At 44.5% G+C, this 26,841-nt stretch overlaps 1 protein-coding gene and 1 long non-coding RNA gene across 20 annotated transcripts in view; one reads left to right on the forward strand and one right to left on the reverse strand.

Moving 5' to 3' along the window:
* The first annotated feature begins 8,326 nt into the window (after positions 1-8,326).
* The window catches only part of Gpatch2l (G-patch domain containing 2 like), a 55,590-nt gene continuing 37,075 nt past the window's right edge, over positions 8,327-26,841 (forward strand). For 12 of the 19 annotated variants that reach the window (XR_006063529.2, XR_013044424.1, XM_016008603.3 and 9 more), the window contains exons 1-3: positions 8,342-8,400; positions 10,358-11,029; positions 24,689-24,753. Coding sequence is in view for 16 of the 19 variants with exons in the window: in XM_016008603.3 (XP_015864089.2) it covers positions 8,345-8,400; positions 10,358-11,029; positions 24,689-24,753 (793 nt within the window). In the remaining 3 variants the exon portion in view is untranslated. Of the gene's footprint in view, positions 8,423-10,357; positions 11,030-24,688; positions 24,754-26,841 lie in introns of all 19 variants that reach the window. The other 7 variants (XR_013044425.1, XM_076551123.1, XM_076551125.1 and 4 more) reach the window with 1 other exon arrangement.
* LOC143268471 (uncharacterized) lies at positions 15,483-16,551 on the reverse strand. The gene is made up of 2 exons (XR_013044423.1): positions 16,299-16,551; positions 15,483-15,811 (listed from the first exon to the last, which is right to left on the reverse strand). It is a non-coding gene; the product is annotated as an uncharacterized LOC143268471 (long non-coding RNA).

Consider the following 26,841-nt stretch of genomic DNA (forward strand, 5'->3'; position numbering starts at 1 on the left):
TACAGTTCGGGGGTCCTGCCGACAGAAGAGATTTTTACTGATGTCATCAAAGTTAAGGACCTTGAGCTGGGTATGCTAACATATGTTTGCAATTCCCAGGACTTGGGAGGCAGAAGCAGGCAGATCTCCATGAGAGCAAGACCAGCCCCATCTACAGAGTTCCAAGCAAGCCCGAGCTACATAGTGAGACCCTGTCTCAAATAAACAAACAAACCACCCACCATCCCCAATCCAACTAATCAAGGACCTTGGGAGGACAACAGTGTAGTTTATCTGAGTGGGCCCAGTCTAGGTTCATGAGATCCTAAAAACAGAGAGCTCCTTACAACTACGTTGTTTGTTTTTGCTCTTTTGGGAGACCCACCATCCAGCTCCTAAATAAACCACACACGGAGGCTTAGTCTTACTTATACATGTCCTGCCTTGGCTTGGCTTGTTTCTAACCAGCTTTCCTTAACTTAAATTATCCCCGTCTACCTTTTGCCTCTGGGCTTTTCCTGCTTTCTTACTTCTGTAATCTCACTTTCACTCTTACTCCGTGGCTTGCTGTAGCTGAGTGACTGGCCCCTGGAGTCCTCCTCCTTTTCTGGCTGCTGCTGCTTCTCCCAGATTTCTCCTTCTATATATTCTCTCTGCCTGCCAGCCCTGCCTATTCTTTCTCCTGCCTCGCTATTGGCCGTTCAGTTCTTTATTAGACCATCAGGTGTGTTAGACAGGCACAGTCACACAGCTTCACAGAGAAAAACAAATGCAACATACACAAAAGTAACACACCTTAAAAGAATATTCTACAACACCACTATGCTTAGAGAGCAGCATGAAGACAGGACACAGGCCAAAGAGTTTCTACGTCCTTGCCTTTGAAGTTGGTGGAAGGAGCCACAAGTCCAAGATGGTAGGTGGCTTTTAAATGATGATTGAAGGGAGCAGGCAAAGGCACTTTGGCCTGGGTACGGCCATTTTGACTTCAGACTCCATTTTCCCTGTAGGGTGAAATAAAGTTCAGGTTCCCAAACTCTAGGGGAGCTGAGAACTTTCCAGTGGCTGACTCGCCTCTTCCCTAAACCATAGAATAGTCGTTATGCATCTTTAGTTCTTTAGAAACATTATGGCTCTCCCTAACAACAGAAGGAACAAATGAATCTGATTGGTCGGACTGAAAGGCTTGTATCGCATGTCAGGCATGTCAGTTAACAATGATGGAACACACAAGGAAAGTCCCTAATCTTTGATTTCTGATTGGTGAAAATTGCAACTGTACCCCAGCAACAAATGTTTGTGAATTTTGTGTTTATAAACTCCACTTCTGCCCCTGCTCAGGGCTGTCAGGAGAAACAAGGCTCCCAAGTCCTTGCCCTGCAGCCATGATTGATCAGTGAACCGCTTATGTGGTGAATTATTAAAATCTTTGGAACTCATACGTGTTGTCTCTCTCCTTCCTCGTGGCACATAATGGGCTAGGTGTGACAATGATAGTCCAGGATCCGGACTCTTCTTCAGAGCCTCTAGAAAGGGACATAGTTTATCAGATGCCTTGAGTTTATCCCAGTAGGGCCTGCATCCAATTTCATACAGAACTATAAGGACATAAACTAGTGCGTTAAGCCACTCAATGTGTGGTGACTCATTACAGCGGCCATAGGAAATGGAAAGCCACTGACATCAAATGGTTATTGAGAGGTATGGTGTGAACAATTTTCTACTTGCGGAGATGTGAGCAAATGTCTATTTACTTCAGATAGGGCCCAGATAACAGACCAAAGACATGATTCCACCCAAGTCTAGCTTAGTGACCCAGTACGTATTGTGGCTACTTATAGGAGTCCAGGCAAAGGGCTGCTTACAGGAACATGGATGACCCCAAGGCAGCTGCTTTGTCCAGAAAAGCCTACATCTGCATGGGTAAATCTGTATTCCTAAAGCTCACTGAAGATATTGCAGGCCAGCGGGAGAGTCTCCTCTCTCTAATGGTTACATCGTTGCTTACACACACTTGGGAAGGGGCCTTGTGACTCTTCCTGACACTTGTACAGTTTGAGTCCTTCTTTGGCCTTCTACGTTTCCTCTACTTCCTGAGTCTTAAGGAGCCCCCTTCCTTTTTCAGGGAGGGATGTTTCAAGCCGCTCCACAACAAGAGGGCTGAAGAAAAGAATAACTTTGAAACCTTCACACGAGGTCTGTCTATTAGGCGGCTTTAGTAAATACTGCCTGAACAAACCCACAAAACCCAACAGAGTTGAAGAGAGGCAGACAGAGTGAGAGATGTGGCGTAGGAGGCCACAGAGAAGCTCTGGACCACAGCACAGACCTCTCTTGACATGCCCTAAGGCAATCCTGTATCTGTCACCACTGATGCCAAGAACTAATCAACGGCCCCTGTTTCTGAGTCCCTGCCGCTGGGGAGGTTTCTTGTACATAGAGGATACCAGATTTCTGGGGGCAGGGGAGGAGGCTGCGTGGCTGGGAGGAATCACTTGTTTTCCATCTCAACACTCACACTCTTGCCCTCTTTGGTTGCCGGAAACAAGAGTTAACGACAACGAACTTCTGGAAATGTTCCAGGGTGTCTGGGATTGGTTTAGAGAAGATCTGAGCTGGAAACGGGGGAAATGAAAAAGAACGGTAGAGAGGAGAGGATGAAGAATTCAGTCATCCAGTGTTGACTGGGCCAGCTGTGATTGTGACCCGCTGGGAAAGCAGTGAGACATTTTCTCCTCCCTTCTCTCTTCCCCATGCCTACTCCTCTCTTCTCCCTACTTCTGTTCCTCCTTCTCTGTCCCCTCGGTGGTCTCCCTCTCTCCTCCATCTTTCTCTCCCTAGAGACAGCGTCTCCTGTATCCCAGGCTTGCCCGCTGTGTGGCCAGGGATGACCGTGAACTTCCCCTCCTCCTGCATGCTAGGCGATGTCAAATGAGCTGCCTCCTTCGCTCTTTTATCCCGACTCCCTGCTCATGGCTTCCATCTTTTCACAAAGATGGAGTTTTCATTAACAGTTTATTTTAGGATGGTGGCAAGGTCTTCTAATTTCCTGGTCCAGCATTTAGTAAGCAAATACTTATTTGACTTTTGAATCTATCAAGCACCTGCCCCCACGCGCACAGCTCCGAGCCACACCAGTATGATGAATGGGGCTGGGCCTCAGGGAGGTGGAGTAGGCTTTGTTTTGTTTACACAGCCACATCTCCAGGGCTCAGCCAGGGGCCAGGGAAGCTGAAGGTGCTCGGTAAATATTTGCTTGCTGAGTGATTTAGTTGGGGGAGGCTCACTTGCTCATCATTGCCTCTCATTCAAGGTTGAATGAAGAGAGCGTGCTCTAATAAAGATCCTGCTAAGTGCTGAGAGCCGGGGCAGAGGAGTGGACAAGCAAGGAGAACTCTTCATGGAGGTGACTTTGGCTTTGAGCCTTTAAATCACCCCCAAGTCCCCAGGGTGTTCCGGAAGCAGCAAGTGGTTTGCTGTGCTCAAGCGTGACCCAGGAGGCAGTAGACCATGGATGAATCGACGCGATCCAAATTGTGTTTTAGGAAGTTCACTGGGGTGCAAGCAAACGATGGCTTTTCTGGAGGGGTGACAAGTGCTGGCACCAGCAAGGTGGTTGTTGTGTCACTCAGCTGAGTGGACCTGTCAACGGCAAAGAGCAAACAAACAAAGAGGATGGCTGGGGTTTGAGGACCCGGTGATGGTGGCAACCCGAGGCTGAGCTTTCACCGAGTAGCAGGCTAGCTAGAACGGGAGAAGGAAGAAGCAAGAACTGGAAATACTTGGAAGGTTAGGGCCTTGGTGGCAGTGGCATTTCTCCAAACGGGGACAGATTTGATAGGAACGATGGAAGAAACGAAGTTATAGTTTGACATCTTAAATTATAGGTGCCGGTGGAGGGTGTACACATGGCCTCTAGCAGAGAGCAGACCCTGAATTTAAGACAATGGGAGCTTTCAGTGTAGATGGAGGGAACTGACAGCACAGGAACAGATGAGACCCCTGGGAGGCAACTTTCACTTGAGCAGAACAGAGGTCTGATGGCCGTGCATACCTGGTGAATATTTCCATATCTCCTGTCCTGCGAGAGTCGCAAATTCATCAAGTTCAAAACAGAATGAACCATTTTCCCACCGGTCCATTTCTCTTTTCGACTTCTCTTGCTGATCAGTCTCTGTGTCACTCTGGCTCCAAATTTGTTATCTTCATCATCTCCCCTAACTCTTGGTGGGTAAGCATGTGTATGTGTGTGTGTGTGTGTGTGTGTGTGTGTGTGTGTGTGTGTGTGTGTGTGTACAGAGGGTGATTTCATATATCGGTCGTCAAGCAAGCCCCGAGGTACTTGTACCTTGCACTGAGAATACAGGAGCAGACCACTACACTGGTCTTTGATGTGAAGACTGAGGGTCTGGACTCACACTTGTACTGCAAGCACCTTAACCACCCAGCCATTTCTCCAGCTCCTGTTCTTCTTTACACAATTTACCAGCAGATAATTCTGGAAATCCACAAAAAGAGATTGGAGATACAGATATTTTTACAAAACTATTTTTTTTGAGACAGGGTCTCACCATATAGCCTTGGCTAGCCTATATAGGAACACTCTATGTAGACCAGGTTGGCCTTAAACTCACAGAGATCAACCTGTCTCTGCCTAATGAATACTGGGATTAAAAGTATGTGCATACCTGATATAATATCATATAGAAATATATATGGTCATAAATCAGTAACTTTTTTTTTTTGAGACTGGGTCTTTTTATGTAGTCCTGACAGTCCTGGAACTCTCTATGTAGAACAGGCTGGCCTCGAACTCACAGAGATCCACCTGCCTCTGCCTCCCTAGTGCTGGGATTAAAGGCATATATTACTATGCCCATCTTAAATCAGTACCTTTTCAAGTCATCAAATAATCTACTGCAACATCAATTTTTATTTATATTGTTGGCATGGAACTCAGGACCTTGTCCATGCTAAGCACATGCTTTCCCACTGAGGACAACCCATTGGCATGACTTCAATTCTGAGAGGCTGCAAGGAATTCTGTTTCATAGATATATTTCCTTAACTAATCCCTGTCATATACTTCTATTTCTAGCTAGTACATTGTCCTTCTTCTGCAATGAATACCGCAGAAATGAATTTACATATTTAGCATTTCTTAAAAGTCCACTTTAATTTTTCCTTAGAACAAGTCTTAGAAGAGTTTTCGAGCCAAAATTCATGTACATTTTTTAAAAAAAAACCTTTTAATTTTGGAATAATTTTAGGTTTATGGAAAATTATGAAGATTCTAAAGTTTCTATACAAACCACACACAACCTGTTTCCTTTGTTTACATCGTATATAATACATTTTTACACAGGTCTTGCTATGCTGGCTGGAACTTGCTATGTAATTCAGACTGGCCCCAAACTGGCAATTCTTTCTTGACCCTCCAAGTGCTGGCATCATAGGCATGTTCCACCGTACCCAGGGTCTTAGGGTTTCTGTTGCTGTGAAGAAATACCACGACCAAAAGCAACCTGGGGAGGAAAGGGTTTATTTGGCTTACACTTCCACAGCACTGTTCATCACTGAGGGAAGCAGGACAGGAACTCAAACAGGGCAGAAACCTCGACACAGGATGCAGAAGCCATGGAGGGGTGCTGCTTACTCATCAGGGCAACCTACTTTCTTATAGAACTCAGGGCCACCAGCCCAGGGATGGCCCCACCTACAATTGGCTGGGCCCTTCCCATCAATCACTAGTTAAGAAAATTTCCTACAGGCCTGCCCACAGCTTGGTCTTATAGAGGCATTTTCTTAATTGAGGTTCCCTCCTCTCAGATGACTTTAGCTTGTGTCAAGCTGACATAAAGCCATCCAGAACACCCAGGTAATTAATCAACTTTTACCTCATTATTAGTATTAACTAAAATCTATCCTTTGTCCAGATTTACTTTACATCTAGTTCTCCTTTTTTCTATTCCAGTATCCCTCCAGTATACAACATGGCATTCAGTTGTCATGTTTCACTTTGGGCTCCTCTAAGCTTTGACAGTTCCTTAGACGGTTTTCCTTATCTTTGATTTCCTTAACAGTTTGGAGGCATACTGGTGAAGCATTCTGTAGACTAGTTTTCAACCGTAGTTGGTCTGATTGAAAGGACTCCGGCCAACTGGGGCATGGCAACCATGGTCTTGGCCTTCTCTCCATTCCCTCTGCCTTGCTAAAAACCCTTACATTCCTGAAGCTGGCCCCAAGGTCTGTTCCCTTATTTGTACACTTCCTCCTCCTGAGGCTGACTATCAAGGTCCAACTATCAAAGTATTGAAGTTCAGCAATCAAAAGCCCCCCTTGGCTCATCTAATTAACATGTCCAATTAAAATTAAATACCTCTCTCTAACATGGGGGTTCCCATTTTACCTTTATAAACCAACATTTGCCTATGGGCCACATCTGTCTCCTCTCCATCCAGAGGCAGTCATATTTGTCCCTCCGGGACAAATATCCCTGCCCTCTCTCCCTCGTTCCCTTTCCCTTCTCTATCATCCTATAGCTCCTGTCTTAGTCTCTTATTCCCTGCCCTCTGTCCCTCTGGGGCAAATAAATCTCCTTTGTGCTGAGAACGTGGTCTTGGGGGTCCTGAGCCAATACTTTTTCTTTCACTGATTTTCTTCCTCCCTGCTTCCCTCCCTCTTTCCCTCTCTCCCTCCCTCCCTTCCTTTCGTGAGATTAGACTGGGGCTATGGGTCATTTACATTATACATCAAGTTCATGTGCTATCACCATAATTGTTAATGTGTGAAGGCAATAAAGACCCCATCTAAGGGTAGGGTCAGCATCTTATACCACCTGCTGTACTCAGTTCCAGGAAAGGCCTCAGGAATGTGCCATGACAACTCAAACAGATATATGTGGTGATATTGTGTTCCCCCAAATATTGTGCACTCTAATAAACTTATCTGGGGTCAGAGAACAGAACAGCCATAATATTAAACGCAGAGGTTAGGCAGTGGTAGCACACACCTTTAATCCTAGCATTCCGAAGGCAGAGATCCATCTGGATCTCTGTGAGTTCAAAGCCACACTGGAAACAGCCAGGCATGGTGACTCATGCCTTTAATCCCAGGAAGTGATGGCAGAAAGCAGAAAAGTATACAAGGGGTGAAAACCAGGAACTAGAGCCTGGTTAAGCTTTTAGGCTTTTGATCAGCAGTTCAGCTGAGATCCATTCAGATGAGGACTCAGAGGCTTCCAGTCTGAGGAAACAGGATCAGCTGAGGAACTGGCAAGGTGAGGTTAGCTGTGGCTTGTTCTGCTGCTCTGACCTTCCAGCATTCACCCCAATACCTGGCTCCAGGTTTGTTTTTATTAATAAGATCTTTTAGATTCATGCTACAGATAAAGGGCAGTATGCTCCTGCAGACATTCTGTCTGCAGTTTATGGCCCTTGAAGATATCTAGATAATCCTGATGAGCAGTCCAGATAATCCTGTTCATCGGGTTGTGGTTCCCCGCCAAAAGTCTAACCCAATGGTTTCAAATGTGGCTCCGTGCTGAAAGTCTAGACCAATAGTTTAAAAAAAAAACCACCTTGCTCCATACCCCTTCTACCCAGTCCCAAGTTGCCAATTCCCAGCTTGTGGTTTTCCCCTATAAAAACTCTCTACACCTGGGCTCATGGCCACTGCCACATGTCCTTCCATCTGCTGTACAGTGGCCCAGTTTGAACCTGAATAAAAGGACCCTTACGTGCTTGCATCGGAAACCAGCCCCTTGGTGGTCTTTGGGGGTTTCGAGAAACGGGTACAACAGATGTTAACCTTGATCCTAGCCAGAGTAATGCTTGCTAGGCTCTCCACCATCAAGTGACTCCTTTTTGGGCTCCTTATTCTGGAGGAAGTTGCTATGCACAGCTCGAGAGGAAACGGGGGTTATCCTTCAAGATACGATATGTCTTCTACAGGAAATTTATCTCTTCTCTATTTACTAACTGTTCATTCACTTAGTATGGGATTATTAGTGTTTCTTTTAGGCTTTGAGCTATAATGCACCAGGACTTGCTTTTTGCTCAAGCCATGTACACTTTTACGTCTTGAGTAACTTAATGCGAAGGCAGGTGACCCACTTCCCCTTAACATCAGCATCCTAAGGGAGGGAGGTCTTGTCTCAGGTCTAACGGGGCTTCTCACCCCATACTATCCATCCCATTCCGTCCTCCTTTGCCTCCAGCCCCACTTCCTAGTTTCCCGGCGGCCCGCCCACCGCGGAGCGGAAGTGTGCGCCGCGCAGGGCGGAAGCGCAGGGCGGGGCGTGTGCCCTCTCTTATAGCCCGCCCCTCCCTTGCTTGCAGCCCCACCTCTCCGGCCCAGACCGGAAATGAGGTCAGAGAGGGAAACCCGGGCTAGGAGCTTCGGCCCCGAAGGCGGCGCCGGGTACGAGCGGCTGCGGCAGCCGGTGAGGGGAAGGGATGTTCGTGAGGCTGGGCCCGCGGCGCCGGGCGGCCTCCGGGCTCCGGGTTGCGGCGGGGTGGCCCGGGGCCCTGCGGGGCTGCGGCGAGTGACCGAGGGTGGCGGGGCGGGGGGGCCTTGTTGCCCTAGACGCGTCTCCCGAGCCTGGGGCGCCGAGGGTCGGGCCGCCTCCGCGGCGACAGTGCCCTTGGGTGGGCGACAGCGAGAGCTCGGGCTTGGCATCCCGAGCAGGGGTCTCCCTGGCCCGTGAGGAGGGGCTGGGCATGGTGGGGAGTCCTCGGAGACACGGCTGGCTCTTCTCACCTTTGTGGTGGTACCGTGACCCCCCCGTCCCTCCCTTCTTCCCCATCGCAGAGGGAACCCAGTCGCTAGGACGAGGTTGGAGACAGTGTCTGCCCTAGACAGCTGACCCCCGGTCGCGGGTGAATCCCCGGGAGAAGTTGCCTCCTGCCTCCCCCTCCTCCCGTCGCTGATTGGGAGGCTCGCTCGCTGCTTTGCGGCCCACCAGTGTGGGTGATTCAGAGCAGGGTATCTGGGGTCTGCTGAGAGTGAGCCTGGAGGTGCGGGTGTACCAGGGTCCCCCCTCTCTGTCCCCTTTGAGGCGCAAGGATTCTGCGCCCAGCGTTTGAGGACACGCTGTTTAGGACACTTGTCCCACGTTAAAGTTTTGTGCAGTTCTGCCCGAGTTTCAAAGCCGTAGTTCTTTATTAGATCGCTATTCCCCCCCCCCCGCCCCTTGTGTATCTGCTTTTGTAAGGCTTTTGACACTTTGAGGAAGTTTGTTTGGGTGGTAGTTTTGGAGCTAGGTGGCCCCATTGCTCTCACAGATGTCGACACATACTCCAGAAGACTTTTTCTGCCTTTGAATTTGTTGACATTAGGGACCCCGTGAGAACAGTTTTTAGAAAGCCCTTTGCAAAATGTAAATTGCATGAAGGGAACTATGGTCTGAGCTCAGCTTTTAAGCTCGAATTACGGCTCAGGTGTACTTTGTGCTTAACAAGAGCTCGGGAGAAGGTGCTATTTTAGTATACAAAATTGAGGTGTTGTATGGATGGTGTTAGACATTTCTTTTGAAAATGAAAATTTGAAAATTGCCTCTACTATTCATGCCTTGAAAGGGTCGATTCTGGTAGCCAGAAATCTTGCTCTACCCTTCATATCCATTTTAGTTTCATTTATGTTGTGCTTTTGTGCAGTCGGCACTAAAGCACATAACTAGGGTGACCAGGAGGAGTAACCTCAAAGTCCTATACTAAAGTAATAACCATAATAAAAGGGTCATGTTCTACAGTATTCTATATCTAGGAACTTCCAGGTAGTAGTCCCTACCATGGTAGTCACCAGATGTGGGCTTTCCCTTTTTCCTGCTTGGGTAACCACAGATTCTCTGACTATGAACACTGCAAAGTCTTCCCAATAGGTGCCACTCAGCTCTTTGTCTCCTCCCTACTGCAAGCATTTTCAGGAGGTATCCCAGACCACAGCCCACCTAGCCTTCCATTGTGACTGGATGCTCCCTTAGCTCTACCATAGTGTTGAAGTTGTGTGATTTGCTGTTCCTCTCTGGTCAGATACTTGCTCAGGATCAAGCAACCAAGGGACACATTTACTTGGAGAAAAGAGGAAGCTCTGTTTGTTTTTGCTAATGTCCCAGTTGTCATCTGGTGAGCCATTGAATATGTTGATTTCAGGTATTTAACAAGGGCCAGAAACCTTATATTTGTGGCTTAAGGGTGCGTGGATGTTAGAAACAGAGTGGTAAGTGTAGCTGGACTAAAAGAGTCTATTTCTATAGCCAGGCAGGGAGCCACACTGCCATTATAAAATTGCTCTATAAAATTACTGGAAAACAGCAGGTCTTTTCAAGCTTCTCGCCTTCTTCTTTTTCCTTTTTTTTTTTTTTTTTTTTTTTGGGCAGATGTGGCCTCATGGATGAGCTGGTACACGACTTAGCCTCAGCCTTGGAGCAGACCTCTGAGCAGAGTAAGCTTGGTGAGCTATGGGAGGAGATGGCCCTGAGCCCCAGGCAGCAGAGGCGGCAGCTGCGGAAGCGCAGAGGCCGGAAGCGCAGGTCTGACTTTTCTCACCTGGCAGAGCACGCCTGCTGCTTCAGTGAGGCCTCAGAGTCCAGTCTGGATGAGGCCGCCAAGGACTGTCGAGAAGTGGCGCCGCTCACCAATGTCAGTGACTCTGACGACACAGCGGTGGCCAAACGCCACCCAGCCCTCAGTGCCATCATCAGGAGTAAGCAACACTCGTGGCACGAATCTGACTCCTTTACAGAAAATGCGCCTTGCCGGCCACTCAGGCGTCGGCGGAAGGTGAAGAGAGTGACGTCAGAGGTGGCCGCCAGTCTGCAGCAGAAGCTGAAAGTGTCAGATTGGAGCTATGAGAGAGGCTGCAGGTTCAAGTCTGCCAAGAAGCAGCGCCTGTCGCGCTGGAAGGAGAACACTCCCTGGACCTCGTCAGGCCACGGGCTGTGCGAATCGGCAGAAAGCAGGACTTTCCTAAGCAAAACCGGAAGGAAAGAAAGGATGGAGTGTGAGGCCGAGGAGCAGAAGCAGGGCTCCGATGAGAACATGTCAGAATGGTGAGCTCGCCCTTCCGAAAGCGAAAGGTGTCCCTGGTGAATTCGGCCGAAGTGCAAACCCACAGTCTTGCCATGAGTTCCACCCTCTCCTAAGCTAGCCACACTAGTGTTGTCTTGTTGTTTCTTGTAGTCAGCTGGTGGTTGATCCCTGGTTTGCCAAGTGTCATTCATGAATCTAGTTCGCTTTGTGTGTAACAGAAATAATTTCATCTTAAAAATAACTTCAAACATGGACTTTAAATGCATAACCAAGAATTTATCTTAAAAAATAATCTGCTGTTTTCTATACCATTCAGTTCATACAAAACTACTGTTGTTTAGAGCCAAGATATTAGCAAGGGCTAGTGTTGACAGTTGTGACCGAGAAGGCCTGCAGGTGCCAGGGCCAGGCAGTTTGTAAATGAAGGGAAGCTATGTGTGCTCTTTAAGAATCATGGCTTAGCCGTGGTTGCACACACCTTTAATCCCAGCACTCAGGAGGCAGAGGCAAGCGGATCTCTGTGAGTCCCAGGCCAGCCTGGTCTATAGAGCATGTCCCAGGACTGTTATACAGAGACACCCTGTCTCAAAAAAACAAAAAACAAAACAAAGAAAAAAAAAAAAAAGAATCATGACTTTATATACTTTGGGACTATAATTCTGCTTTCTTCTAGTTATAATTGGACTATAATTAAGTGCATGTAGAGGCCCAAGGTGGGGTGTGTGTGTTTTTCTCTATTACTTTTCACCTTGTTTTGGGGAATTGTCTGTCACTGAACCCAGAGCTCACCACTTGGCTTGACTAGGTGGTCAGTAAATAAAACAGGAACTCACCTGTCCCAGCTCTCACAGGAAGACTACAGACCTGCACTGCTGGGCCCGGCTTGTATGTGGGCGTTAGGGGTCCAAATTCAAGTCCTCACGCCTTACTCACTGAGCCATCTCATCAGCTTCTTTAGGGCTTGCCTGCCTCCCTCCCTCCCTCCCTCCCTCCCTCCCTCCCTCCCTCCCTCCTTCCTTCCTCTCTTCCTTATGTGTGTGTGTGTGTGTGTGTGTCTGTCTGTCTGTCTGTCCAAACTCAGGTCGTCAGGCTTGGCGGCAGGTGCTTTCACCTACTCACTGAGCCATCTTAATCTGTCCTTGGGTGTTTTCCAATGGCAGACGTTTTAAGTCGTATGCATATATAGTGAGTTTTGAAAATGACAGTGTGAGCCCCTTTAATCTTGTATCACATGTGATAAAGTACTCCGAAGGATGCGTGTTTAAAATGTCAGTGTGGTTTTGATAACTTACTTCTCTCCATGTCAGATCGCCCTGAAAACATGGATACTCGGCAGCTTGCTACTTGAGTGTTATCACTAGAGTTAAGGTGTGACCTCTCCGTGAGGATGCCTTTGGTGTTTGGGGCAGTGTTTTGTGGCACACTGCAGGATGGTCTGCCCTCTTCCCCTCTTCCTGTATCCCTTCAGATGCTGGCAGTGGTGGCCATGAGGTGGGTTGAGCGCTGCAGGTTTGCTAAGTACTCTGTGTGGTAGGCACTGTACTGCATGCCTGCTGGGTGTTCTTACTATTCCTCACATTCTACTGTATGGTAGAACCTCATTATGTGTATTTTTAGAAGAGAAAACTAAGTTTAGAGTTTGAGTAATTTGCCGGGGTCACCTGTTGTCCAAACTGAGAGTCCAACCTGATTTCCACACTCACACTTCACCAGGCTTGGCCGCCTGTTATGTTTTATAGCTGTAGCACAAGTAGCCCTCTTGTTCTTCTGAAGTTTCTGCCCTCAAAGACATAGAGCTTAAGTCCACCAAGTAAGCCTGTGTTGGTAACAGGACAAGCTCTGTAGGTCTGCATGCCTCCTCTTTTTCTGAATGGTTCTTTAACTTTCGAACTTTTTCTTACTAACTGTATTTTGCCAGTGTGTTCAGCTGTGTTGAGGTAGGCTCACAATTTGACTCTTGAAATTTTCTTCTAAGTTTGATTCTTTCTAAGGCCTATTTATCCAATTTATATGTAGTTTTTGGATTATAAAGGCACTCTTCCCCCTTACTCATACTATTTTTTTATATTACTTTTTTTTAAGATTTATTTATTTATTATATATACAGTATTCTTCCTGCATGTGTCCCTACAGGCCAGAAGAGGGTACCAGATCTTATTACAAGTGGTTGTGAACCACCATGTGGTTGCTGGGAATTGAACCCAGGTCCTCTGGAAGAACAGTCGGTGCTTTTAACCACTGAGCCATCTCTCCAGCCCTACTCATACAATTTTTAATCAAACAAGAATTGCTTAGCCAACTTGTAGCGTTTTATGATTCTGAAACCTTCTGTTGAGGCATTCAAGTTAGCTGTAAGATCAAGCATTTACATCTTAGACTTACAATTGAGAATGGAGAATTAAAATAACCTTTTAGAATGTTGCTTCTGTCTTTTTCCTCCCCAGAATCTCTGGTTAAACTGAAGGTATTGTGTGTGCTAGAGACAGTCGTCAGCTGTCTTCTCTAAGTGCGGCTCCCAGCACAGGGCTTCTGTCCTCCGCCTTTCCTACCCCAGGCTGTCAGGCTCTGAATTCTAATCGGAGAGCCAGGAGAAACCGAAGTTGACAGGAGTTCCTGTGAAATTCTTCTTATTTTCACATTGAGGAGACCTGGTTCTCCCCAGTGGGCCCTCCCCCTGGCTAGGACTTCAGAGCCTTGTGGTGATAGGGATGCCAAAGTCCTTGTCACTGAAGAAATAATGGGTGAAGTGGCAGTGTGACATTGATCCTATAAGAGCCAGGACTGGAGGAGGCATTCTAAAAGGAGACCCTCATGGGGGCTGGATAAAGGGCTCAGCAGTTAAAAGTACTTGTTCTCAAAAAACTTGAGATCAGTTCTTAGCACCCACATTGGGTGACTTACAGCTGTAATCCAGCTCTAAGGAGATCAATACTCTCTTGTGGATGGACACACACACACACCTTAAAAAAAGAGACCCTTGTGCCCTCACTTCCCACTTTTAAGATTATTGAAACAATGGACCCAAAAGAAGTAAAATTTTCTCAGGAGTCCCATGCTAGAGCAGGGAGAGGCTGAAATCCTAGTACTGACCAGAGGAGGCACTTGCCTTCTGGGAAGAGATTTCACACGGTCTGGAAAGCTTATCTTACAGTTAAGTTAACGTGTATATTTCCAGGGTTATTTCATCCAAGATGGTAACACTGTTACAGGAAGGGAGTGGAGACCCCTGGAGTTTCCGTGATTTTGGCCAGACTGTAAATAATTCTATTTTTATTTATCAGTTCCTGTTTCCCACTTTTTTTTAAAACACAGGCAAACTAGGTGGTGGGATTACAGTAATAGTAGTGGACATGCACTGAGAAAGTCTTTGAAAAGTTCTAGTTGAATTGCTGGGCATGGTAGCACTTTCTTATAGTCCCAGCAGTTGGCAAGTAGAGGCAGGAAGAGCAGGAGTTCCAGATCAGTCTCAGCTACTTAGTAAGTTTGAAACCAGCCTGGGCTGTACGATACCCTGTTTTTAAAAATAAATAAGTAGAATCAAATTTTTAAAGAAATGTGAAATCACTCCTTGACTTGACTCCATTTACAAATAGAAATGCCCTTGTATTTTCCTCCTTAAATGCATTCTGTGAAGAGAAGGATGCTTCTTATTCTCTGGCATCAGAATATGTTCAAACTTTCCTCAACGGCTGCTCTTTATTATGACTTTTTTATTTTTATTTTTACTCATTATTACTAGATTATTATTTAGGATAGAGTCTTTGCCTCAGGATGACCTTTAACTTGCAATCCTCCTGCCTCAACTTCCTAAATGTTGGAATTACAGACTTGTGGCTTGTAATTTGTTTTGCTTTGGTGTTGGGAATTGATCTCAGAGCTTTGTGCATTGTGGGCAGGTACTCTGAAACTGAGCCTCATACCCAACCCCACCCTCTGGTATTAAGCATATTTTATAAACAGGGCTAACATTAGACTGCAAATAGAAAATAGTTATGATTTGTGTATTACTCTCTGTTGGTGAGTTGATCATGTTAAAATTTCCCTACCCATGTTTTAAAAGAAGTCCTTTCAAGAATCCCTGTGGCTATTCTTTAATGAAGCTGCTTGGCTGTGCCATGGTTCAGTCACATAGAGATCAAAGTGTTGACTTTATTTCCTGTCTGTCATGTTGAGGGTTCTCCCCATCAGCCAGGGAATCTTACTAACCTTGATCCACCTTGTAAAATTACTGAGATGAGAAGCTGATTATTAACCTTAGCCTAGTCTGTGGGTAGTGTTTTAAGAAACTATGTATTAAGTGTTTTGGATTTGGTAATGTATATGTTAATTGGCTTTATTTCTAGTTTACTTAAATTCACTTACTGCTAATAACTTAAAATTGTTAACAGTTTTAAGCCTTGGTGCTGTTTCTTTCTGCTTTTCTTTCTCTCTTCTTCAGTTGTGTTCCAGCCAAGAATTGTGAGGGTGTAGAAATAGGTATGACATAATAGCTTTATTTATGCTGCATAAAGATCAAGTTATTACTGTAATGTCTTCTGTGTATTTATGGGAGTGAATACAAATCCTGTAAAATTCCTTCCTTCCAATCTTCATTCAGATTTTCTGACTATCACTTACTCATTAGGTGATGGAGCTCGGCCTGGTTTTCTCTGCTCTTCAGCAGCACATTGTTTGTTCCTCTTGAATGTAGTTTAGTTCTTTTATGAGTAAATTGCTTGGGTGATGGCCTAAAGTCCCATCAGGAGCCTTCTTCAGGTGATGGATTAGAGGCCAGTCTCACAGGAAAGAAAATAGTCCCTTGTCTTGGAAGGCAAATGACAGAGATGGAGTGCTAGACCTGTCCCCTCCTTCCCCAGCCCAAGCTGACCTTCTGCAGCCCCTTGGTGCCTCTTGTTTTCTTATTTTTATAGAAAATCAATATCCCTTCTGACACAAACAATAGCTCAGAAGCAGGAATAAATGGGAGAAAGCTGAGATCTCTGTCCATCACCTCTCACTTTAACTGCCCCAAACTCTTTAATTATGAGTGTGCTTTGCTCCAGGTGTTTGTGACAGTGAAATTGCTAAATGAGGACCATTTTAACCAAAGATTGGGTGATCAATAACCTTCTATAGCAGTAGCTTGTTGGATCAATAGCATTCATTATTTCATGGTTAAGGTAAGTAGTCTCCTTTGCAAGTGGAGGTCATTAATCAGGGGTTACTGGGGCAGTGGAAAGAATATATGTAGTGTTGGATGTTCTGTTTTTCCCTTCTGTAAACAGAGATGCTGACCAAGTACATGCTTACCTTTTTTGCAATTGGCAACATTCACCAAAAGGTATTGGAAGACTAGCACAGACTGCTTGTATAGGCTGTCTAGTTCTCGTAATGCATCCTTAGAAACAGCCAGAAGATGCATTAGGAGGCACGTGTGATATGACTGTATTTGAAGGTCTGTCTCTTAGAGTCTCCCTCCCAGAAAGAGCTTTGCTAGAAAGTACAGAGCTAAATAGTAAATATATAATATTAAAGAGCAGAACTCTGAAAATGAAGTGGATTGTTTCACTGAGTTCCAAGTTCTAGGTTACTTCAATGATTAGGAATTCCAGCGTGGCCTGATGACCATTACCATCATCACAGAGCTGAAACAAATAAGCTGGAACACTTCTAATGACCCCTGACACATGAGATCCTGTGCTTCTTAGTCTACCTGCTATTGTGACTTTTATGAATTTGTATTTTAAAAGACATCCAACAAACAGCTTCAACTACCTACTAAAATGCTTATGAAAAATTAGACATTTGGGCCAGCGAGATGCCTCAGTGCTTGCCATCAAGGCTGACAATGTGAGTTCAGTCTCCAGGAACCCTGTGGTGGAAGGAAGGAACCAGTGCCCTACAGTTTGTCTTCTGACTTCCACATGCACTGTGGTACTTGTTTACCCCTGTGGCACTCACTGCCCCCCCATCAGTCAATCAAACAAATGTAATAAAAGTTAAAACAGCAGGAAAAAATGAAACATTTGTACACCCACATTACCAGAATCCAGGACTCAGCGTTGGCCTATCAGCAAGGTTTCCTCTGCTGCAGGCTGGTATACTGTGGAATGTAATCTTGTCAGTCTGCCCTGGAAAGGCAAGGCCTTTGTGCATTCTCGCCAGGAAGCCCTGGGTTCAGAATTGGAAAGATGGCTAGAACTTCTTAGGTGGAATGTTGCTCTGCCCTTTACTCCCAACCATAACTCTGGATTTCCTGTTTGGGGTGTACTTGGATAGGGAAGTCTGGCTGGCTCTCTCCGTGTTCTGTGTTTGTGTCTAAGAGGCAGTCATGGGAAGTTGAGCCTTCAGGCACACAGTTTAGTATTGTAAGGCCAGAAAAGGAAAAAAATCCCTCTTGGCAGGGCATTTTAGAGATTGTAGTGTTTCCTATGCCTTAGTTTGTTACAAATTCCCGGGGTGTGGTGGGGTGAGAGTCAGGTAGTGAGGGTAGGAGATGGTCCAGTGTCTGTTGAGACCTGTGTGAACTGAAAACCCCAGTAGCCCTGGGAGGTATGTCAAGGCCTCCTCATGCCTTTTGGTCAGGTGTGGGTCTGAGGGCATATATGTATACTTTCTGTGGACAGATAGGAACCAGTGGCCTTTGGATAACTGGAAATAATCCCCAAATTTGACGAATAAGATTACATGAAATTAAAAAGCCCCTACACAGCTAAAGAAATAATTACCAGAATAGAAAGAGCCTTCAGGATGGGATGAATTCTGCCATCTATTCATCTGATTAATATCCAGAGTCTACAGAGAACTCAGAAAATTAAACACCAAAATAAATAATACAGTCAGTAAATGGCATATTATTTGAGTAGACAGTTCTCAAAAGAAGAACAAAATTTCAATAAATATGTGAAAAATGTTCATTACCCTTAGCCATCAGGCAAATGCAAATCAGAACTACATTGACATTGATTCAGTTTACCTCAGTCAGAATGGCTGTCAGCAAGAAACCAAACAACAGCACATGCTGGCAAGAAAGGGGTGGGGCACTTACGCAGTTGGGAATGTGAATCGGTGCAGCCCCAGTGGAAATCAGTATGGAGGCTCCTGAGAAATTCATGGTCTAGCTAAGGCATTCCTGGTTAGATACCTGAAAGAATTCATGCCAGCACTGGACAGAGACACTTGTATGTCCATGCTTGTTGTGACACTGTTCACACTAGTCAAGTTACAGCCTCAGCCTAGCTGATAAAGAAAATACTGTTTACAGAAATAATGGAATATTATTTAGCTATTAAGAACAATGAAATCATATCATTTGCAGGAAAATGGCTGTTACCGGAGGTCATGCTAAATGAAGTCAGCCAGGCTCAGAAAGACAAATATCGCATGTGGTCTTTCTTATATGGAAGGGGTGAATCGGAGCTAGGGATGTGGTATGCAGTTATGAAGATACCATAATGAAATATGCTATTTTGCACAGTGATACATGACTAAAAACATACTAGAACATGAAGTCAGAGGAATTGAATTAAATTCTGTCGAGTTTCATTTATTTAAAGGAGAACTATTACAAATAATTTGGGACATGGTCACTAAAAGAAAAAAGAAAAGACAAAAGAGGCTTTTGGACACATTCTGTAGAGTAAGGGAAAGGGGACATTGTTCTCAAGCTTCAGAGGCAGAACAGCCCTTTGAAGACTGCAGTGGGAATCAGAAGAATATTTTAGGAATATTCACCAGGATACAAAAAGGTAGACCCATTTTGAAATGGGAAACAGAGAACTGGAAGGTGACTGCTCAGACAACCAGTATTTGGGAGGAAAATGCACAAGGACGTTTAAGGTGTAATTGTAATTACAAAATGAAGGACAGAAATTGAATTGATGATATGGAAAACTTTGGAGTCTTCCCAGAATACAGATGGCGGAGATACTGGTAAAAGAGGACATCAGGTCTGGAGGACAAGAGACCAGAGGCCCAATCTGTGCGTACATTCTCCCAGAGAAGAGACCAGGGTACTGGAAAAGAAGGGTTTAAGAGATACAACTGACGGGAGAAAATTCCTAAACTGAAGAAAAACTTAAACCTAAGTTTAAAATGGAGAGCTAATGAAAACAGTTCTCTCCCATACATGTCCTGGCAATATTTCATGTTCTGCATTGGCAGTCTGGGTGGAAAAGGTATGAAGACAGATCCTAAAAGGGTTGACAATACCATGGCATTCATCCTCAGTGATAAATGTGAGGGGCTGTATTTGCTGGCAGACTTTTGAGGAGAAAAGCATTGTTTCCTTCTTATATATAGAAAGGATAAATTTCATGTGGAAAGGCAACAGGAAGTCTCAGAAATAGGGTTAGAGAGAGGGCTCAGTGTTTAAAAGCACTGGCTGCTCTTTCAGGGGACCCAGGTTTGATTCCCAGCACTTACATGGTAGTTCACAACCACCTGTAACTCCAGTGCCAGGGGCATCCGACACCCACTACTGACCTCTGCAGGTATCGGCATGTACATAGTACACATCATACATACAGGCAAAACACTCATAAAAAATAAGATGTTTTTCTAAAAGAAAGTTTCAGAAATGTAGGCCTCTTAAAAATGGTTCCTTATTCTCCTACAGGTGAATTGCTATAAATCCTGCAAATAGACAGTGCATTAAAAAGATGGGTGGGCTTCTCTGAGCTCAGCCATCAGCCTAGTGGACCCAGCAAACTACGCAGTTGTCCTAGTCCCTTTCTGGTCATGTGAACTGGGCAGGCTGCTGGCCGCATTCTCGGTGCCATCTAGATGAAACTGAACACAGACTCACGACCCGGGAGAGCTGTCTCTGAGTGGCCTTGTATTCCAGTGTGTGGGTCCAGGTTCATGATGACACACAGTTGCAGAGCCTCCACCTCTACCCAGAAGTGGGGCAAAAAATAGATGGGGAGAGCCGGGGTGTCTCTGGTCAATGCACGTAGAAGTGACACTTTTCTTTCTTCTGGATTCTAAAATATGTTTGAAGTTTGTGTTAACTACATTATTACTTAGTTTGAAAAATTAACCTAAAAGCTTTTTATTTTTGTAATAATCCCAACAGCCATAAAATTCTGTTTAGTTTTAAATATATAAAAATTATATGGAAGAGATAATTTCTTAAGCTTCTTGGCTAATAAATGGGAGCAACAAACCTGCATGGTAACTTTGTAGTTCAGTTGGTTTTTTGTTGTTGTTGTTGTTGTTTTGTGTGTGTGTATTGTATGAATGCGCACACTCAGATATGCACACTTTGTGTGGAGGCCAGAGGAGGACCTTGGTGTCTATCACTGTCCACCGTAGGCCTTTGGTCTCTCACTGACACTGGTTTTCAGTTGGGCTGTCTGGATGGCAAGCCCCAGTGTACTCCTGTCTCTCTCTTCACCCTGTGTGCCATAGTTATGAAAAATGCTGCCAAGGACTGTGATGGCATATGCACACTCAGTGGTGAGGCCCCGCCTTCTACCCCAGTGCAGGAGGGAGAAGATTGGAGGCATTGCTAAATGACCCTGAGAGGGACGCAAATTGCTGCTAGTTGAGAATGACTGCTGAAGATGTTCTCTCCTGAGATTGGGTTTTCACTTCATTGGCTCAGCTTTCTATAATAAGCATGAATTTCAAATTGAGAGAACGAATAAAACCAAACAATCAATTTTTCCTATAGAAGAAAGATACCATAGTTTTAAAACTGAGACCTTGTGTTCATTTGAAATTAAAACCTTTAATCTCCTAAAAGTACATACAATTCATTTTCAGAATTTGGAAAGAACGTTTTAGAGACAAAAGCAGTTGAGTCACTACTGAGGGTTATAATGCTGGGCCGTTAAGTGATTGACTAAGATGGTTGCAGTAGACTAGGTATGAGGGGCAGTTTATGGGGCTCATTCCTGTGATCCATGCTTATGTGGATATGAATACTGTGCCTAATCATCTGCTCCACTGAGAGAGCCTCTAATTATAAAGAAGCTCTGGTGGGAAGGTTAGATGTGTGGGCTGGATGGATGTGTGATAAAGCAAAATACTACTTGCAGAGCAGAGCACCTTCTTTGACTTCTAATAGAACGTGGGTGGGAGGATCGGTCTTTTAGAGGTGCCAGCTGAGGTGGCTTTCTTTACACTCTGTTACTTCGTTTGGATGTACTTCAGTTGCTTTTCCAATAATGCTGTAGTAATTAGATAATATACTTGGTGGTCTACAATCCAGGCTCTAATTTTGTCTCTTATTTAAAATGGTGATCCTGCTGATCAGTGAAATATGGAAACATTTTTTAAGTGGAAAGCATTGTGGAGAAATATGAGGTCAGTTAGATGGTTCAGTAGGTGAAGGTGCTTGCTGCTAAGCCTGATGATTGGAGTTTGATCTCTGGATCACACATTGTGAAAGGAGAAAACCCATAGGGCCAGTGAGATGGTTCAGTGGGTAGGGGTGCTTGCTGCCAAGCCTGATGACCTGAGTTGAATCTCTGGGACCCACACGGTGGAGGACAAGAACCAACTCCTCTTGACCACCACATGAACACACACACACACACACACACACACACACACACACACACACGTACACACACGTACACAAATAAATGAATCAGAGAACTCACCTTCTCCAAGTTGTTCTCAGACTTCTACTAAATTTCTTTTTCCCTCCTGTGAATCTTTTTGACATTTTCCAGCTGTTAAAAGGGGATGATTTTCCTAGTATTGTAAGGTTAAACTCCAGACCTGTACTATCCCTTATTAATGGAACAATATTTGTCTTTGGAAAGCTCTCTCCTAATTCTTCATCTTCCTCTCCCATTATCGCCAGCTGAGGATTTATCAAGTGCATCATTTAATTGCTATTGAGATGATTCTTGCTAGTCTTAGTGCGGGTCCCAGCAGAGTCTGGTAAACAGGTAACTCAGCGAGGCTCTGGGCTAATGGGAAGAGGGTGTTTTCTCTTCACTTTTCTGTTAGAAACATTTTTATTCTCCCACTTTAGGATTGGATTGGGGGGTTTATGTGCAAAGTCATGTAGTTCTCTCCATTATTTTAGAGCTAGTCTAGGAGGTGTTTGTATGTGCGCCATTGATAGGTTGGGATCTCGTAAGTCCATGAGAATGGGGAGGACGGGACCATTCCAGAGCCAAAAGCAGGAGGCACAGAGGCCACTCGGGCTGCTGTCACTCTAAGAGGTTGGCGCTGCCTTGTCTGCCCTTTGTAGGCTCATTTTCCTTTTCATCTGAAGAGTCAGAGGCTAGGTTCTATTGAGCTTCAGATGACCACATGTGGGATGGATGCTACAGAGGTGGGATCAGTTTCTCTGAGCAGAAAGGAGGAACAGCGCCTTTTTCCTTGTCCAGTCAGAAGGCTCCTGACAAAGATAGAAAAACATTGGAAGGCTTGGGGGTGGGAAAGAATATGCAGGGGCCTGACATCGTGCATTCTTGAGCTTGTCTACAAGGTGCTAAAAGAAAATTGCTTTTACTGAAAGGTATCAGCCTTAGCCAGGTGTGATGGTGCATATCCAGCACTGGGGAGACAGAGGCAGGGGGATCTCTGAGTTTCAGGACAGCCAGGGCTGTGGAGAGACCCTGTCTCAACAAAACAAAACCAAAGCTGCCTGCCTGCGCCTTCCTCCCACACCTCTTGTTTCTAATTGTTTTTGGTTTGTTTCAGACAAGGTATCTTGTTTGCAGGCTGGCTGTTAAGAGGATGACTTTGAATTTCTGACCCTCCTACTTGAATTCCAAGTGCCGAGACTCTGAGTGTCCATCCCTGCACCTGGTCTCTGCAGGGCTGGGGATTGAACCCAGGGTTCATGTAGGCTAGGCAAGCCTTCTCCCCATTGAGCTATGTCTCTTAGGAGTTAGTTTCCAATATTTAATATTTTATAGTTGATTAAATTATTCAGGATTCTTATAGGTCTGATTTGTTACACATCATAATCCCAGGGCTGGAGAGATGACTCAACAGATAAGAGCACTTTTGTTTCTCTTGCAAGAGGACCAGGGTTTGGTTCCCAGCACCCACACAGTGACTTATAGCCATCTATAACTGCACTTTGAGAGTCTCTGACACCCTCTTCTGGTTTCTGAAGATGCCAGGCACATACATGCAGGCAAAACACTCATACACATAAAATAAAGTAAATCTAATTTTCAAAAATCTCTGAGCAAGAAGTGAGTGAGGAGGACTGTAGGACTGGACACCCTTGGCCTAGTTCAGAAAGGGACATAGTTACCTTTCTAGCAAGGACTTGATTCTGGCAACTTGCTTCTTAGTTCCTGTGTGCGAGCGTGCTGTGCAGCCCCCACTTTTTTCTTCTTAGCAAAGTGTACTAACTCTTCTCTTCTCTTTTCTGTTTGGTTTTTCGAGACAATTTCTCTGTGTAGCCTGGCTGGCCTTGAATTCACTGAAATCCGCCTACCTCTGCCTCCTGAGTGATGGGATTAAAGACACACACACATCTCTGCCTCCTGAGTGATGGGATTAAAGACAGACAGACAGACAGACACACACACACACACACATACACACACACCACTGCCCAGCTCACAGTTTTTTTTTTTGACATGTATTTACAGCTTCACAATGCAAATTACTCTAAGGGAATACACAGAATTAGAAAATGTCATCAGATAATACACTCATTTCCAGTAGAATAAGGATACTTTAATGGAATAAGTATCCTATAGACATAATGTTTTAAATCAAGAATATACATACCTCCCTTGGTCATAATCTTAGAGTCCTGATGATGGTTTCATGACATCATTGTCATTACAGACTCCATATAGGAAACTCTTAAGCTAAGTTCAGTCCAAGTTCTTTCAAGAATATTCTCTTGAAATGCTGTTGACACAGTAGGAGAAAATGTCTATCATCTTTTTTGATCAACAGCTATTTTTTGAGCCTGCCCTTTGAATTTAGAATATAAGGAGAGAATAGATTCCAAATAAAAATAATCAGAGGCATCATTTGTTGTAGTGTTGCTGGTGACTTGTGTCTAATGGAAAGAGACTTGATAGACTTTATGATAAAACACCTCTTCTAATCTTCTAACATTAAAACAATGGGAACATAGGTCATCTTAGAGTAGAACTTATAATACAGAGATCCACACACTTTCTCTGTAATGAGCCACACAGCCAGTATCTGAGGACTTTGTCGACTGTCTATTTTCTGTTGCAGCTGCTTACCTTTGCAGATGGTAAGCCCCAAGGACGTAAATGAATGAGCATGACTGTGTTCCATAAAACTCGATTATGTACACTGAAACTTGAATTTTATGTAATGTCTACATTTTTGGAGTTTTTCTTCCAAACACTTAAAACTGTAGAAACCATTTGAGGGCCTCTGCACTCATCTGCAGAGGTAAGCTGTTACAACAGAGAATGGATGGCCCACAAGGTCTTCAGAGGACATACCAAAGAAGAGAGAAGTCGGAGAATGAGAAGTCGGTTGCTGATTCCTATGGCCTTTCATAACAGTGACTTTAAGTATGTTGAAACTAGTCTAATATGGAAGAGTTTTAACATTTTTCTCCTACCTTTTGAGGGGAGGAGAGCAAACTTCACCTGTGTCTTCTGTGTGAAATTGACAGATCAGATTGGCTAATGGTCTGAAGTGGTTAGAGAGACAATTGGGATGCTTTCATTTGAAAATGGTTTTTGACTGGAATTGCTGAGTTCTCTTTTATTTTCTTCCAGTGAAACTAGCAGTGTATGCAGCAGCAGCGACACAGGGCTCTTCACCAATGATGAAGGACGGCAAGGTAATCTTCTTCTTCTTCTTCTTCTTTTTTTTTTTTTTTTTTGGTTTCTCTGTGTAGCTTTGGAGCCTGTCCTGGATCTCGCTCTGTAGACCAGTCTGGCCTTGAACTCACAGAGATCCACCTGGCTCTGCCTCCTGAGTGCTGGGATTAAAGGTGTATACTACCACTGCCCAGCTGGTAATCTTCTTAAAAATCTAGAAGTTTTTTTTAAAAGACTCTTTATTTTTAATTTTTAAATTATGTGTATACATGTGTGTCTGAGTGTGGGTATGTGCATGTGAATGCAGTCATCCATGGAGCCCAGAAGAGGACACCAGATTCCCTTGGAGCTGGAGTTACAGGTTGTGAGCCATCTGATATGGGTGCTGGAAACCAAACTGTGGTCCTTTGGAAGAACAGTACACACTCTTAACTGCTGACCTTTTTCTCCAGCTCCCTGGCAGAGTAATCTTGATTCCAGCTTTGGGACTTTGTCGCAGTGGTTGATTCCAGTGACTGTGGAGTAACTTATTGAAGGCATATGAGAGCCACTTGGGGAATTGTGAAAATTTCAGATTTTCTGAACTGCTACAAATCAAATAGATTTGGAGTTGGTCCCTGAAATCTGTAGTTTTTACAAGCCCCTGAAGTGGTTCTTATATAGTATCTTATAGCTTGAGAATCTTTGGTCCATGGGGTCAGAGTATCAAGGCTGGAGCTTGTGAAAGTTTCTTTTAATTATAACCAATAATATTCTCATACATAATTCTTTTTGGGAAGGTTGATATGTTATTATACTAAGGAATAACTTTTACCTTATTTAAGTTTAAATGACTGAAGAATATGACAGAGTCATGTGAATAAACCCTGTAGTGTCCTGGGTGAATATTTAATAAGTGTCTTAAAAAGTCACCAAGCGTCCCACTTAAATGTGCATTTTTTTCCCTGAAGGAACCCTTACGTGTGTGTGTGTGTGTGTGTGTGTGTGTGTGTGTGTGTGTGTGTATGCATGAGCACGCGCACACACACACATGTTGCCTTTTGATTTTGTTCTTTGTACCTGTTGCCTTTTGATTGTGTTTGTTATTCGATGCTTTTAAATTTTGGTGTATGAATGAGTGTTTTGCCTGCATGTATTATGTAATGTGTCCCACGTGTATGCCTGGTACCCTCGTAGGTCAGAAGAAGGCATTGGATCCCTGGAACTGGAGTTATAGATGCTCATGAGTCCCTACTTGGGTGCTGGCAACTGACCCCAGGTCTCTGCCAGAGCAACAAGTGCTCCTAACTACTAAGCCATCTCTCCAAACTCTGTTTTTTTTAAGATCACCTATTGTGTTATGTGCTTTCCATTGAAACATTCCGCAGCCAGGGATTATTATTTTTATTTTTTATTTTTTTGTGTATGTGTGTGTGCCTGAGTGTATGTGTGTGCACCATGAGGGTGCATGACCCTGAAGAGGTCAGAGAAGGTATCAGATCCCCTGGAACTAGGATTATAGATGGTTGTCAGCTACCATGTAGGAACCGAACCTAGGTACTGTGCGAGAACAGTAAGTGATCCTAACACCGAGCCGTCTCTCCAGCCCTTAGAATCATTTGTAACCATGACCCCTTACACATTGCTTGGAATGCAAGAGCCCCTATTAGGTTGATAAACCCAGGTAAGTGTAAGCAAGGGCGCAGTGAAGCTCCCAAACTAGACCTAATGTGTGTAGAGAAAAAGGGTTATTGGGGATCAAACTGCCAAGGCTGTCTCTAGGAGAGGTGGCAGAGAGAGGCAAAGTGACAGGATTTTATCTGACAGTCTCACAAAAGTCTCTTACTATTTTGGTTTTTGAGACAGGGTCTCTCTACATAGCCTTGGCTCCTATAACTCGCTCTATAAACCAGGCTGTCCTCATACTCACAGAGATCTGCCTGCCTCTGCCTCTTGAGTGCTGGGATTAAAGGAGTGTGGCACCATGCCCAGCTACAAGTCCTTTTTAAAAACTTTTATTATTGGATCATGAGTAAATTGTAAGAACTATAATTCCCATTCAGCATTAATTCATTGTCAGAGAATATGATCTAAGGAGTTTACCTGTTATAGTGCATGTCTTGAGAAAT

This window comes from Peromyscus maniculatus, chromosome 14 (genome assembly GCF_049852395.1).
Source record: "Peromyscus maniculatus bairdii isolate BWxNUB_F1_BW_parent chromosome 14, HU_Pman_BW_mat_3.1, whole genome shotgun sequence".
Classification (NCBI taxonomy): Eukaryota; Metazoa; Chordata; class Mammalia; order Rodentia; family Cricetidae; genus Peromyscus; species Peromyscus maniculatus.